Source organism: Leptodactylus fuscus, chromosome 3, assembly GCF_031893055.1.
Source record: "Leptodactylus fuscus isolate aLepFus1 chromosome 3, aLepFus1.hap2, whole genome shotgun sequence".
Taxonomy (NCBI): Eukaryota; Metazoa; Chordata; class Amphibia; order Anura; family Leptodactylidae; genus Leptodactylus; species Leptodactylus fuscus.
Window position 1 is genome coordinate 111,756,614 of NC_134267.1, and position 16,672 is coordinate 111,773,285.

Sequence of the window (16,672 nt, forward strand, 5' to 3'; positions counted from 1 at the left end):
CCCCCGATACCCGTTCCAACGGTGTGCCCCCCCACCTTCACCCCAGAAATACACTGCAAGTCCCCTAGCAATAGAATTGGGGCTATATACACCCACTATTTTTGCTACTGCCATATAGTGCCATTGTCTGACTGGGAATTCAAAGAATATATTGGGGTTACGTGCACCCACAATTTTTGCTACTGGTATATAGTGCCATTGTCTGACTGGGAATTCAAAGAATATATTGGGGTTATAAATACCCTCATTTCTTGCTACTGGTATATAGTGCCATTGTCTGACTGGGAATTCAAAGAATATATTGGGGTTATAAATACCCTCATTTCTTGCTACTGCCATATAGTGCCAGTTTCTGACTGGGAATTCAAAGAATATATTGGGGTTATAAATACCCTCATTTCTTGCTACTGGTATATAGTGCCATTGTCTGACTGGGAATTCAAAGAATATATTGGGGTTACAAATACCCTCATTTCTTGCTACTGCCATATAGTGCCAGTTTCTGACTGGGAATTCAAAGAATATATTGGGGTTATAAATACCCTCATTTCTTGCTACTGCCATATAGTGCCAGTTTCTGACTGGGAATTCAAAGAATATATTGGGGTTATAAATACCCTCATTTCTTGCTACTGGTATATAGTGCCATTGTCTGACTGGGAATTCAAAGAAAACATTGGGGTTATAAATACCCTCATTTCTTGCTACTGGTATATAGTGCCATTGTCTGACTGGGAATTCAAAGAATATATTGGGGTTACAAATACCCTCATTTCTTGCTACTGGTATATAGTGCCATTGTCTGACTGGGAATTCAAAGAATATATTGGGGTTATAAATACTCTCATTTCTTGCTACTGGTATATAGTGCCAGTTTCTGACTGGTAATTCAAAGAATATATTGGGGTTATAAATACCCTCATTTCTTGCTACTGCCATATAGTGCCAGTTTCTGACTGGGAATTCAAAGAATATATTGGGGTTATAAATACCCTCATTTCTTGCTACTGGTATATAGTGCCATTGTCTGACTGGGAATTCAAAGAATATATTGGGGTTATAAATACCCTCATTTCTTGCTACTGGTATATAGTGCCATTGTCTGACTGGGAATTCAAAGAATATATTGGGGTTATAAATACCCTCATTTCTTGCTAATGGTATATAGTGCCATTGTCTGACTGGGAATTCAAAGAATATATTGGGGTTACAAATACCCTCATTTCTTGCTACTGCCATATAGTGCCAGTTTCTGACTGGTAATTCAAAGAATATATTGGGGTTATAAATACCCTCATTTCTTGCTACTGCCATATAGTGCCAGTTTCTGACTGGAAATTCAAAGAATATATTGGGGTTATAAATACCCTCATTTCTTGCTACTGGTATATAGTGCCATTGTCTGACTGGGAATTCAAAGAATATATTGGGGTTACGTGCACCCACAATTTTTGCTACTGGTATATAGTGCCAATTTCTAACTGGGAATTCAAAATGCGCAAGGCTCCCAGAAAGGGACGTGGACGAGGCCGTGGGCGAGGTCGGGGGCATGGTTCTGGGGAGCAAGGTATCAGTGAAGCCACAGGGCGTCCCGTGCCTACTCCTGTGGGGCAGCAAGCATTGCGCCACTCCACAGTGCCAGGGTTGCTTGCCACATTAACTACACTGCAGGGTACAAACCTTAGTAGGCCCGAGAACCAGGAACAGGTCTTGCAATGGCTGTCAGAGAACGCTTACAGCACATTGTCCAGCAGCCAGTCAGACTCTGCCTCCTCTCCTCCTATTACCCAACAGTCTTGTCCTCCTTCCTCCCAAAATTCCCAAGCTTCACAGAACAATAACCCCAACTGTCCCTGCTCCCCAGAGCTGTTCTCCGCTCCTTTCATTGTCCCTCAACCTGCCTCTCCACGTCACGATTCCACGAACCTAACAGAGGAGCATCTGTGTCCAGATGCTCAAACACTAGAGTCTCCTCCATCTCCGTTCGATTTGGTGGTGGATGACCAGCAACTCACCCTCATCGACGATGATGTGACGCAGTTGCCGTCAGGGCATCCAGTTGACCGGCGCATTGTGCGGGAGGAGGAGATGAGACAGGAGTTGGAAGAGGAAGTGGTGGATGATGAGGACACTGACCCGACCTGGACAGGGGGGATGTCAAGCGGGGAAAGTAGTGTGGATGTTGAGGCAGGTGCAGCACCAAAAAGGGTAGCTAGAGGCAGAGGCAGAGGTCAGCAGCTTAGGCGAAGCCAGGCCACACCCGGAATCTCCCAAGATGTTCCAGTTCGTACCCAGCCCCGAAAAACTCCCACCTCGAGGGCACGTTTCTCGAAGGTGTGGAGTTTTTTCAAGGAATGCGCCGAGGACAGATATAGTGTTGTCTGCACAATTTGCCTCGCGAAATTGATTAGGGGCTCTGAGAAGAGCAACCTGTCCACCACTTCAATGCGCCGTCATTTGGAATCCAAGCACTGGAATCAGTGGCAGGCAGCAACGGCAGGACAAAGGCCGCCTGCCGTTCACGCCACTGCCACTGCCTCTGCCACTGCCTCTGCCACTGCCACTGCTGACTGTGCTGGCGATGCACTCCAGAGGACGAGCCAGGACACCACTTCATCTGCCTCTGCCACTTTGTTGACTTCTCCCTCATCCTCCCCTGTTCCTGTCTTATCTCCTTCTCCTGCACCATCAAAGGCACCATCAGGCACTTCTTTACAACAACCCACCATCTCTCAGACATTGGAGCGGCGGCAGAAATACACTGCTAACCACCCACACGCGCAAGCCTTGAACGCCAACATCGCTAAACTGCTGGCCCAGGAGATGTTGGCGTTCCGGCTTGTTGAAACTCCCGCCTTCCTGGACCTGATGGCAATTGCGGCACCTCGCTATGCCGTCCCTAGCCGTCACTACTTCTCCCGGTGTGCCGTCCCCGCCTTGCACCAGCACGTGTCACTCAACATCAGGCGGGCCCTTAGTTCCGCGCTTTGCACAAAGGTCCACTTGACCACCGACGCGTGGACAAGTGCATGCGGACAGGGACGCTACATTTCACTGACGGCACACTGGGTGAATGTAGTTGAGGCTGGGACTGCTTCCCAAACTGGCCCGGTGTACCTCGTCTCCCCGTCTAACATTCCTGGCAGGGACACGAGAAGAACACCCCCCTCCTCCTCCTCCTCTACCGCCTCCTCCTCCGCCACCGCCTCCTCCTCCGCCTCCTCCTCCGCTGTTAGATTGACCCCAGCTACGAGTTGGAAACGTTGCAGCACTGGCGTTGGTAGACGTCAGCAGGCTGTGCTGAAGCTGATCAGCTTGGGGGACAGACAGCACACTGCCTCTGAGGTGAGGGATGCCCTCCTCGATGAGACGGCAATATGGTTTGAGCCGCTGCACCTGGGCCCAGGCATGGTCGTTTGTGATAACGGCCGGAACCTGGTAGCAGCTCTGGAGCTTGCCGGACTCCAACATGTTCCATGCCTGGCCCACGTCTTCAACCTAGTGGTGCAACGTTTCCTAAAGAGCTACCCCAATGTTCCAGAGCTACTGGTGAAAGTGCGGCGCATGTGCGCCCACTTTCGCAAGTCGACAGTAGCCGCTGCTAGCTTAAAATCTCTCCAGCAACGCCTGCATGTGCCACAACACCGGCTTTTGTGCGACGTCCCCACACGCTGGAACTCAACGTTTCAGATGTTGAATAGAGTGGTTGAGCAGCAGAGACCTTTGATGGAATACCAGCTACAAAACCCTAGGGTGCCATAAAGTCAGCTGCCTCAGTTTCACATCCATGAGTGGCCATGGATGAGAGACCTTTGTGACATCCTACGGGTCTTTGAGGAGTCCACAAGGAGGGTGAGCTCTGAGGATGCGATGGTGAGCCTTACAATCCCGCTCTTGTGTGTTCTGAGAGAATCCCTGATTGACATCAGGGATAACTCAGATCACACAGAGGAGTTAGGGATAGCATCCGATCCGTCACAGCTGGAGAGTAGGTCCACACATCTGTCTGCTTCACTGCGTTTAATGGAGGAGGAGGAGGAGGAGGAGGAGGAGGAAGAAGAGTTGTCCGATGATGTGATGGTGATACAGGAGGCTTCCGGGCAACTTCGAATCGTCCCATTGTTGCAGCGCGGATGGGTAGACATGGAGGATGAGGAGGAAATGGAGATTGAACTTTCCGGTGGGGCCAGAGGAGTCATGCCAACTAACACTGTGGCAGACATGGCTGAGTTCATGTTGGGGTGCTTTACAACCGACAAGCGTATTGTCAAAATCATGGAGGACAACCAGTACTGGATCTTTGCTATCCTTGACCCCCGGTATGAAAACAACATCTCGTCTTTTATTCCGGTAGAGGGGAGGGCCAATTGCATCAATGCTTGCCACAGGCAATTGGTGCAGAATATGATGGAGATGTTTCCAGCATGTGACGTTGGCGGCAGGGAGGGCAGTTCCTCCAGTAGGCAACCAAGTTCTCACCGGTCCACACAAACGAGGGGCACACTGTCTAAGGTCTGGGACACCTTGATGGCACCCCCTCGTCAAAGTGCCGCCACGGAGGGTCCTAGTGTCACCAGGCGTGAGAAGTATAGGCGCATGTTGCGGGAATACCTTTCCGACCACAGCCCTGTCCTCTCCGACCCCTCTGCGCCCTACACGTATTGGGTGTCAAAGTTGGACCTGTGGCTTGAACTTGCCCTATATGCCTTGGAGGTGCTGTCCTGTCCTGCCGCCAGCGTCCTATCTGAGAGGGTGTTCAGTGCAGCCGGTGGCATCATCACTGACAAGCGCACCCGTCTGTCAGCTGAGAGTGCCGACCGGCTCACTTTGATAAAAATGAACCACCACTGGATAGAGCCTTCATTTTTGTGCCCACCTGTGTAAAGCACCCCAACATGAAACTCCATGTCTGTACTCAACCTCTCCAATTCCTCCGCATCCTCATACTCATCCTCCATAAGCGTTGCACAATTCTGCTAATACTAGGCTCCCTCCACCCTGATTTCCCCCAACTCTGCTGGTTAGAGGCTCCCTCCACCCTGAATTCCACCAACTCTGCTGGTTAGAGGCTCCCTCCACCCTGCTTTCCCACAACTCTGCTGGTTAGAGGCTCCCTCCACCCTGCTTTCCCGCAACTCTGCTGGTTAGAGGCTCCCTCCACCCTGCTTTCCCACAACTCTGCTGGTTAGAGGCTCCCTCCACCCTGATTTCCACCAACTCTGCTGGTTAGAGGCTCCCTCCACCCTGCTTTCCCACAACTCTGCTGGTTAGAGGCTCTCTCCACCCTGATTTCCACCAACTCTGCTGGTTAGAGGCTCCCTCCACCATGAATTGGTCCAAACTGGGCTGTTTAGAGGCTCCCTCCACCATGAATTGGTCCAAACTGGGGTTTTTAGAGGCTCCCTCCACCATGAATTGGTCCAAACTGAGCTGTTTAGAGGCTCCCTCCACCATGAATTGGTCCAAACTGGGGTTTTTAGAGGCTCCCTCCACCATGAATTGGTCCAAACTGGGCTGGTTAGAGGCTCCCATCCACCATGAATTTGCCCAAACTGGGCTGTTTAGAGGCTCCCTCCACCATGAATTGGTCCAAACTGGGGTTTTTAGAGGCTCCCTCCACCATGAATTGGTCCAAACTGGGGTTTTTAGAGGCTCCCTCCACCATGAATTGGTCCAAACTGGGCTGTTTAGAGGCTCCCTCCACCATGAATTGGTCCAAACTGGGGTTTTTAGAGGCTCCCTCCACCATGAATTGGTCCAAACTGGGCTGGTTAGAGGCTCCCTCCACCATGAATTTGCCCAAACTGGGCTGTTTAGAGGCTCCCTCCACCATGAATTTGCCCAAACTGGGCTGTTTAGAGGCTCCCTCCACCATGAATTGGTCCAAACTGGGGTGTTTAGAGGCTCCCTCCACCATGAATTGGTCCAAACTGGGGTGTTTAGAGGCTCCCTCCACCATGAATTGGTCCAAACTGGGGTTTTTAGAGGCTCCCTCCACCATGAATTTGCCCAAACTGGGCTGTTTAGAGGCTCCCTCCACCATGAATAGGTCCAAACTGGGGTTTTTAGAGGCTCCCTCCACCATGAATTGGTCCAAACTGGGGTTTTTAGAGGCTCCCTCCACCATGAATTTGCCCAAACTGGGCTGTTTAGAGGCTCCCTCCACCATGAATTGGTCCAAACTGGGGTTTTTAGAGGCTCCCTCCACCATGAATTGGTCCAAACTGGGGGTTGTTAGAGGCTCCCTCCACCATGAATTTGCCCAAACTGGGCTGTTTAGAGGCTCCCTCCACCATGAATTGGTCCAAACTGGGGTTTTTAGAGGCTCCCTCCACCATGAATTGGTCCAAACTGGGGTTTTTAGAGGCTCCCTCCACCATGAATTGGTCCAAACTGGGGTGTTTAGAGGCTCCCTCCACCATGAATTGGTCCAAACTGGGGTTTTTAGAGGCTCCCTCCACCATGAATTGGTCCAAACTGGGCTGGTTAGAGGCTCCCTCCACCATGAATTTGCCCAAACTGGGCTGTTTAGAGGCTCCCTCCACCATGAATTTGCCCAAACTGGGCTGTTTAGAGGCTCCCTCCACCATGAATTGGTCCAAACTGGGGTTTTTAGAGGCTCCCTCCACCATGAATTGGTCCAAACTGGGCTGTTTAGAGGCTCCCTCCACCATGAATTGGTCCAAACTGGGGTTTTTAGAGGCTCCCTCCACCATGAATTGGTCCAAACTGGGGTTTTTAGAGGCTCCCTCCACCATGAATTTGCCCAAACTGGGCTGTTTAGAGGCTCCCTCCACCATGAATTTGCCCAAACTGGGCTGTTTAGAGGCTCCCTCCACCATGAATTGGTCCAAACTGGGGTTTTTAGAGGCTCCCTCCACCATGAATTGGTCCAAACTGGGCTGTTTAGAGGCTCCCTCCACCATGAATTGGTCCAAACTGGGGTTTTTAGAGGCTCCCTCCACCATGAATTGGTCCAAACTGGGGTTTTTAGAGGCTCCCTCCACCATGAATTTGCCCAAACTGGGCTGTTTAGAGGCTCAATCCACCATGAATTGGTCCAAACTGGTGTTTTTAGAGGCTCCCTCCACCATGAATTGGTCCAAACTGGGCTGTTTAGAGGCTCCCTCCACCATGAATTGGTCCAAACTGGGGTTTTTAGAGGCTCCCTCCACCATGAATTGGTCCAAACTGGGCTGTTTAGAGGCTCCCTCCACCATGAATTGGTCCAAACTGGGGTTTTTAGAGGCTCCCTCCACCATGAATTGGTCCAAACTGGGGTTTTTAGAGGCTCCCTCCACCATGAATTTGCCCAAACTGGGCTGTTTAGAGGCTCCCTCCACCATGAATTTGCCCAAACTGGGCTGTTTAGAGGCTCCCTCCACCATGAATTGGTCCAAACTGGGGTTTTTAGAGGCTCCCTCCACCATGAATTGGTCCAAACTGGGCTGTTTAGAGGCTCCCTCCACCATGAATTGGTCCAAACTGGGGTTTTTAGAGGCTCCCTCCACCATGAATTTGCCCAAACTGGGCTGTTTAGAGGCTCCCTCCACCATGAATTGGTCCAAACTGGGGTTTTTAGAGGCTCCCTCCACCATGAATTGGTCCAAACTGGGGGTTTTTAGAGGCTCCCTCCACCATGAATTTGCCCAAACTGGGCTGTTTAGAGGCTCCCTCCATCATGAATTGGTCCAAACTGGGGTTTTTAGAGGCTCCCTCCACCATGAATTGGTCCAAACTGGGCTGTTTAGAGGCTCCCTCCACCATGAATTGGTCCAAACTGGGCTGTTTAGAGGCTCCCTCCACCATGAATTGGTCCAAACTGGGTTTTTTAGAGGCTCCCTCCACCATGAATTGGTCCAAACTGGGGTTTTTAGAGGCTCCCTCCACCATGAATTGGTCCAAACTGGGGTGTTTAGAGGCTCCCTCCACCATGAATTTGCCCAAACTCTGCTGGTTAGAGGCTCAATCCACCCTGATTTTCAAAACAAATGTTGGTGCCAACCTCAACTTACTACAAGGGCCAAATTCACTGCTGGTGACAAGCTCTCCTCACTGCAAGTGCCAAATACACATGTTTCAAGGTGTTTTCCTACTGTCAGAGAGGTGGTATTGAGTGTGTAAAGTGTGTAGTTGTTAGGCTGTGATGTTGGGGTAATAGAGGGTCTTTGGTGTGTTAGATGCCCCCAGACATGCTTCCCCTGCTGTCCCAGTGTCATTCCAGAGGTGTTGGCATCATTTCCTGGGGTGTCATAGTGGACTTGGTGACCCTCCAGACACGGATTTGGGTTTCCCCCTTAACGAGTATCTGTTCCCCATAGACTATAATGAGGTTCGAAACCCGTTCGAACACACGAACATTGAGCGGCTGTTCGAATCGAATTTCGAACCTCGAACATTTTAGTGTTCGCTCATCTCTATTAGATATTGCATATTTTCTTTGAATTTTAGATATGTAATCCATTCCTAAACACAGTGATAAAGTATAGTAAAATGAAAACAATCAAAGTTTTATACATTCATTCTGACTTTGTTCCCAGATTGCAGAAGTGTGTCGAATGTCTCCTTGCTATTTTCTATAGTACAGTATTCAGTCTCCCGGATGCAGAGCTGAGTGTGCTGATATCAAATAAATTGATAGGAGTTTTCATTCTCAGGTTGCAGTTAATAATAATTTACAAGGTACTGGCAAATAGCTTTTCATTCATCACCAGCCTAGATCTGGGAAAATATTTCTGCTTATCTTTAAGAAACACTGGAAATGATGTTTCATAGCCACGGGATTATTTAACAGGAAAATACTAATGAAGCAACATATCTGCTGAATGCTTAAAATTGGTGAATGGTTGAGTAGCAGAACACTTCTTTACAAGGCAACCGTAAATCAAGATTGCATATATTTATAAAGTTAGTTTTAAGCTAACATATCTTCAATTATTGTCTAGAAGACAAACAGTTATATGAAGTTATATTTTACATATTCAGCATATTTTACAAAAGTATCATATCCTAAAAGGTTATATTCTTGTTAAAGTCTTGTTAAAGTCTTACGAGCCAATACAGAATCTTCATATTACCAAGTTACTGATTACTACATTCTGTGGTTCAGTGTAAGTATATCCATGGAAATCACTGTGTTCTCAATCAACTGGCCTCTTTAAGTTCTTTTGAAAAGATGACAGAATTTTACCAATAGCACTGAAGAGAATCCATGAAAGAGTTCGTTTAGCTTTGATGAATGCTTTATACAAGTGGAAGAACAAAATGTATCTGAATACTGATCATGCTTTGAAATTAATACAATGGATTTATGAGATGTGTTACATTACTCAACAACGTGCAACATATACGAGTCGTGGTTATTAAAAGATACTACAGTGTTAATGTAAAGGTCTATGCGACAAAGAGTTTATCTAATTACCAATGTTGCCTTATAGATCAAAGAGCTATGCTTCCCTGTGAAAATCAGCTAGGCATTCTTATAATCATTATTAACCCATTACAGACATTTTTCGATTTTCATTTTTGACCCTCCGCCTTCGAAACCCTAGACTTTTTTATTTTTCACATTTAAAGAACCATTTCAGGGCTTAATGTTAGGGGGGCAAATTGTTCTTTGTAATGGTTCCATTTGAAATACTGCACACTGTACTGAAAATCTGGGGGAAAAAATTAGAATGGGGTGGAATTGGAGAAAAACTGTATGTTTGTGACATTTTTATAGGATTTCTTTTTACAGTATTCACTGCGCAGACAAAGTTACATTCTATGAGTCGGTAAAATTATGGCAATACCAAATTGGTATAGTTATTTTATAACTTTGAATCCCCTAAAGAAAATCCAAAAACAAATTTTTCTTGTAATCACCATATTCCGACACTCATTCATATTTTAGATTTCCTTGTATAGGGATGCATAAGGTATGTTTTTTGTGGGTCTAGACATATAGTCTAGTAATACCATTTTGGGAAATGTCTATTGTTCCTATCACTTTTTGGTAAAAAAATTTATAAACGGTGAAACTGGGAAAAAACTGCGGTTAGCACTCTTTAAATTTTTCTACCTCCATGGTATTCACAGACACAGGCACACCTAATGAATATGTGTTTTAACTTTTTATGTTCTTTCACATGTGTTCCATGTAAAATGGGGTGATTTTTATGATTTATTTCTATTTTTTTTTCATTGTAAAATACTGCCAGTTCTGCATAGAGTAGCCTGCAATAGAATAATATGCCAGATAAGCCTGGGCACCTTCAATAGGCTTTTGGCTTTCATGGAAATAGATCTCTGGCTCCATATCTTGTTCCAGAGGGGGCGAGCCACAACAAAATGGTGCCTAGGTCAGCTTTGATTGAGATGTAAAGACCTTAAAGCCCACGATCAGTGCGGGCACTGATTATTGATTTTAGTGTATAATACAATAGAGACTTGTGCACTTGAGCACCCACAATAACAAAATAACTGACATCCGCATATACAGCGGATGTTGTCAAAGCGTTAATGTTGGAGTACAATATGTTTGACCACACAATAACATTAGTTTAGCTACAGTCCCAGTCAAAGAGAATACATTCTCCTTCAATCCTGTTTCTATTTAACTGCGGCAGTAAGGAAATCCAAAAGCTTTTTATATGAAGTAATTTTCCTATAAGGTTAATATGGTTTAGTTTTGAAAACTTGCATCAGAACAATCTACAACCATTCAGAGGCAATATCCTGAAAGGATCAAAATAAATAATAAGAGAGAAAAATTAAGGTTTTGAAATAGCCAAGTGAAATTGCTTCCTTAATCTCAATGAGAAGATGTAGCAGGCTCTTTATTGAGCTATGCATAAATGAGTTACCTCAAACAATGAACTGTGACAATGTTGAAAAGATGAGTGGGTCAAAATGTCTGCAAAACTATGTGACAGACTTATAAAATCCTACAAAAAATAGTTTCATGTTGGTAAAGTTTCTAAATGTTACTCAGCTATAGGATGTGATTATTATTTCTTATTATATAGCGTCTGAATGTTGGTTTACATTTCGGTAAAATAACTACTTTTTAAAATATCTAGTGTTTTTATTTTTAAAGACTAATACATTCTTATGATTTGCAAGTTTCTAAAAAAATAAATAATAAATAACTTGCGTAGCCCAACTGGGCTCTGAGCTGCAGAGCTACTCTGGTGTGAATGAAGCCTGACAGCGTCACTGCCAGGCTACTCCACCATCTGGGTGTCTCTGTTAACCTCGCAGAGAAAGCCTGCACAGCTCAGAGCAGCCGCTAAAGAAATATAGTCTAGACTGAACCTCTGAGCTAGACTCAAACCAACCTAAAGTGTATGCCTCCAGTGCAATTCTGAAAACAAGGCAGCTTGCTGCCAGAGAACTAACAGTGAGATTCCTAACTAGGCGCAATTCTAACTATGGTCAACTACAGAGCAAACAGCACAGGAACCTGCATACAACAATTCAATTGAGGATCTGGGAAGAGGCTAGGGCGGCAGGCTGAGCCACTTCCCTCGTTAAATAGGGAAAGGGCGGTCCCAACAAACCAGCCCAGCCACCCACACCGGGCAGGCATTGGCTGAGACCCTTGTCAGTCACACAACCAACCACGCCCAGCTGCTGCCTGGGTGTCAACCCCTGCTAAACATGGCTGTTTTCAACAGGGAAAGGGCGACAGCCAGCAAGAAGCCACAACAGAGGAATGGGCCGCGATTCAAGCCCTATGCTGCAGCTGCCACACTGTCTTAACATACATTAAAACATAGAATTAAAATAAGGAGAACTTAATTGTTCTGTAATTGTTTCCAGTATCTTAAAAAAAGACCTTTCATGTCCCTTTCACTGCCCTTCTGACAATGGGGTTTATATCAATGCCGAAAGTTATGGCACTGATATCTCGAGTACCAGGGCACATAATGGGAAAGCTGACATGAAAGGCCCTCTTTAACTATCAGTGCCTATACAATATATTTTGTTTTTAATGATGGTATCCTCACTTTCTCAAGTTGTTCCTTTAAAGGGGCTCTATCATTGGGAAAAGTCATTTTTAGCCAAGCACATATTTGCATAGCCTTGAGAGTTCCACACTTATCTTTTGTATGTAAATTGCCTCAGTAGTTTTTGAATAAGTTTGTTTTTATGTATATACTAAATACCCTTCTCTGAGGACTCCGGAAGTGTCTGTGTGCACTGTCTGCTCTATGTGTATGAAAGCAGGGAGATGAATCATCAGCACAGCAGCCTCTCTGCTCTCATACACATAGAGAATAGCAGACTGTGATCACAGACACTTCTGGTGCACGGAGAAGGCTAATTATCATATGAACACAAACGAACTTATTCAAAAACTACTGAGGCAATTTACATACAAAAGGTATGTGTGGAATAGACTTTCTAAAGGCTATGCAAGGATGTGCTTGGCTAAAATGACTTTTACCAATGCTAGAGCCCTTTTAATGGATTCTATAGCAGTTAAAATCGTAAATGAATCACTAGCAATATTAATACAATATGTATTCCTAGTACAGCCATGTGCTTGAGAGTAAAACATTCAATACCAAAACTACACTAAAATCTATAGAAGACATGGGAGAAAACATTCATTAAAATGAAAGTTAATAAAATGTATTTATTTTCTTTCTATAACTAAATGGAATACAGGACAAATTCATTAAGTTAAAAACATGACAATTTATCTGCTCTGAATTCAAAATAACCATAATAATAATAACTTAAAATTCAATGTACAGTTATATCAGTTTATTTTAATTTCCATTTGTTTTTGCTTTGTTTCCTTAGAACATAGCTTTATATTCTGTAATCAAATTATCATTAATTTTTCTAAAACTTTAAACAAGGTTTTAAACTATATTGAATTGTTGGTGAGACATTTAGCTTTTCCTTACTCATGCTAAGATAAATGAACAAAGACAAAATAATTGACATGTAACGTACCCATGGGAGTTCCAACTCCATAACCTTTAGAATCTATAAGGCCTCCAATCTGTGTCAGGTTACAGTTGCGTTGCGTGACAAATTCAATGGTTGTTGACTCCATTAAAAAGGCATAATCAGAGGTGAGCACTCGCTGGATACCTTCTTCATTATTTTTGACAAGTACTGACTGGCTTCTGCTGTTCATAAAGGCCCACATTTTTTCATAAGTTGGTATTTTAGATTTCTACGAGAGAATAGGTAAGAACTGTTTAATATACAGATATAAACAACAAATATATTGAAAAGTATAGTAATAATTTTCTGCTTCTGTAATATAATTATTTAGCAAATGAACAAAACGTTACTACTATATTTAATTCAGATCGTATCTACACTTACAGTGATTTTATTTGTAACCAGATTTTGTTCATAACCACTATTTTTATAGTATTTTATTCAATTGAAATATTATCATATATAACTCTATAGGAATCAGGAAAAATAGGTTTTATACATTTACCCCGTAATGATTGACAATATCCTTTCTATGGTGGCCATAAAATCATGTGGTTGTAGAATAAGGTCTACAGTCATGGCCAAAAGTTTTGAGAATGATACAAATATTAATTTTTACAAAGTCTACTGCTTCAGTTTTTCTAATGGCAATTTGCATATACTCCAGAATGTTATAAAGAGTGATCAGCTTAACAGCAATTACTTGCAAAGTCAATATTTGCCTAGAAAATGAACTTTATCCCCCAAAACACATTTCAACATCATTGCAGCCCTGCCTTAAAAGGACCAGCTAACATCATTTCAGTGATTGCTCCAATAACACAGGTGTGGGTGTTGATGAGGACAGGGCTGGAGATCAATCTGTCATGATTAAGTAAGAATGACACCACTGGACACTTTAAAAGGAGGCTGGTGCTTGGCATCATTGTTTCTCTTCTGTTAACCATGGTTATCTCTAAAGAAACACGTGCAGTCATCATTGCACTGCACAAAAATGGCCTAACAGGGAAGAGTATCGGAGCTAGAAAGATTGCACCTCAGTCAACAATCTATCGCATCATCAAGAACTTCAAGGAGAGAGGTTCCATTGTTGGCAAAAAGGCTCCAGGGCGCCCAAGAAAGACCAGCAAGCGCCAGGACCGTCTCTTAAAAGTGTTTCAGCTGCGGGATCGGGCTACCAACAGTGCAGAGCTTGCTCAGGAATGGCAGCAGGCAGCTGTGAGTGCATCTGCACGCACTGTGAGTCGGAGACTCTTGGAGCAAGGCCTGGTCTCAAGGAGGGCAGAAAAGAAGCCACTTCTCTCCAGAAAAAACATCAGGGACAGACTGATATTCTGCAAAAGGTACAGGGAGTGGACTGCTGAGGACTTTGGTAAAGTCATTTTCTCTGATGAATTGCCTTTTTGATTGTTTGGGACATCTGGAAAACAGCTTATTCGGAGAAGACGCGGTGAATGCTTCCACCAGTCTTGTCTCATGCCAACTGTAAAGCATCCTGAAACCATTCATGTGTGGAGTTGCTTCTCAGCCAAGGAAATCGTCTCTCTCACAGTCTTGCCTAAAAACACAGCCATGAATAAAAAATAGTACCAGAATGTCCTCCAAGATCAACTTCTCCCAACCGTCCAAGAGCAGTTTGGAGATCAACAGTGCCTTTTCCAGCATGATGGAGCACTTTGCCATAAAGCAAAGGTGATAACTAAATGGTTCAGGGAACAAAACATAGAGATTTTGGGTCCATGGCCTGGAAACTCCCCAGATCTTAATCCCATTGAGAACTTGTGGTCAATCATCAAGAGACGGGTGGACAAACAAAAACCTACAAATTCTGGCAAAATGCAAGCATTGATTGTGCAAGAATGGACTGCTATCAGTCAGGATTTGGCCCAGAAGTTGATTGAGAGCATGTCAGGGAGAATTGCAGAGGTCCTGAAGAAGAAGGGTCAACAGGGCAAATATTGACTTGCTGCATTTACTCATTCTAACTGTCAATATAAGCTTTTGTTACTCATAATATGATTGCAATTATATTTCTGTATGTGATAAAAACATCTGACAAGCACACATAAAAACCAGAGGGCAGCAGATCATGTGAAAATAGAAGATTTGTGTCATTCTCAAAACTTTTGTCCATGACTGTACATGGGAGTCCAGTGCAACGCTTTTGTGGTTGTTTTGTTTTTAGACAGACAAACACCTCCTCTTCTGATATGTGGTGCAGGGTTTAGTATATACACAAACTGGGTGATGTAGACACATAGTTGGTGGTGAAGACAAATTCTGACTCTTATTGATCACATAATGAACACTACAAGTTTTGAAGGTCACAATTCAGCGTAGGCATAGTATCTTTAGACCATGGCAGGACAAGTTAACGGCAGGGTATAAATGGCAGAATTTCTTTCCTCCCTGGTTCTTCAAGTTGTGATTGGCTGCTCAGTAAGAACTCTAGGTGATGCTGGAGCACTTTTACATACAGTGTTGACATACTATTTTGTGGTACTTGTCCCTCTGACCTAGGTTCAATTCTCACGAAGGATACTACTTTTTTCACCTCTGTTTTGGTTGGTGCTTAGATACAGTGATTGATAGGAAAAATTTTCATAAATTTGTGTCCCCCTTTACCCCTTCTAAAACCTATATAGTACAGTCTGTGCGCTTTTATGATAGACATATAGTAGTACCAGCAAGAAAAAGTGATAGACTGACACCGGTAATACCTTAATGAAGAACATAAACTTTATTTTTGGATAGGATGTCTGTGACATTTGTATTTCCAAAGAATACAACTGAGATGGAAAAATGTGGTAGAACAGGTTTAAGGGAAAAATATCTCCATAACATAATGTCATATGATGGAAACTCTTTATGCTACCATACAAGGTCTGTGCACATGGCTTTATCATGTGTAGGAGATACAACTATATGCTAAACATACTCTGTTGTTCTTTCTGTCTACTTGAATAACATAAGATTCTACAGAGTTTCTTTTTTTTTAGAATTTCTATTTAGACATAATTGGAACTCAGTTGTATAAGTCTGGGAAATATCAATTGACTACATACTGTTTACAAAAGGCAATTTTGAAAATTGGCCTTTTTTATCAAATAGATACTGTAGAGAATTTCTAAATTAAATTTATTAACAAATTGCAACATCTAGGAGTAACTTTGGCTATGGCTCAAGTATAAATTATGTAGCTAATGTTATTTATCGAGATTGAAGACAAATTGAATTAATCTATTTACATGAGGAGGGAACAATGTTTAAATAATGTTTGCATTTTATCCAGAAAAGTAATTCCATAATTGATAAATGTAAAATGGTTACTAGAAAGTAATCTTGCAAAAAGTAATATTAAAACTAATAAAAACAAGAAAGAGAAACATTTGTTTTATAGTTGTGCTTATGCGCGCATACACACAAACACACATATGCATACTTTAGTTTCACAGAATACACTTAGCAATACAAGTTTTACTTTAAAGTTTTTTAAAATACCCTACATTATAGGATAATTCTAAATTAGTGAGGTGTCCATCATGAATCTAATTCAATACAAAATTGCAACGTGCTAGCAAAACTCAGACAGCAATTCAAAATACAAGTGCCAACTAAGGACATAAGAAACCTTGGTTAAAACAACACTTTTGAAACTGTTGTGGGCATGCTTTGCATATACGCCAACTAAGGACATAAGAAACTTTGGGTAAAACAACAATTT

General features: G+C 43.4%; 1 protein-coding gene across 1 annotated transcript in view; it reads right to left on the reverse strand.

Annotated features, from left to right (window-relative positions):
* The window catches only part of GRIK2 (glutamate ionotropic receptor kainate type subunit 2), a 627,159-nt gene that overhangs the window by 52,213 nt on the left and 558,274 nt on the right, over positions 1 to 16,672 (reverse strand). Inside the window, exon 15 of the mRNA XM_075268133.1 lies at positions 12,952 to 13,177. Coding sequence (XP_075124234.1) covers positions 12,952 to 13,177 — 226 coding nt within the window. The remainder of the gene's footprint in view (positions 1 to 12,951; positions 13,178 to 16,672) is intronic.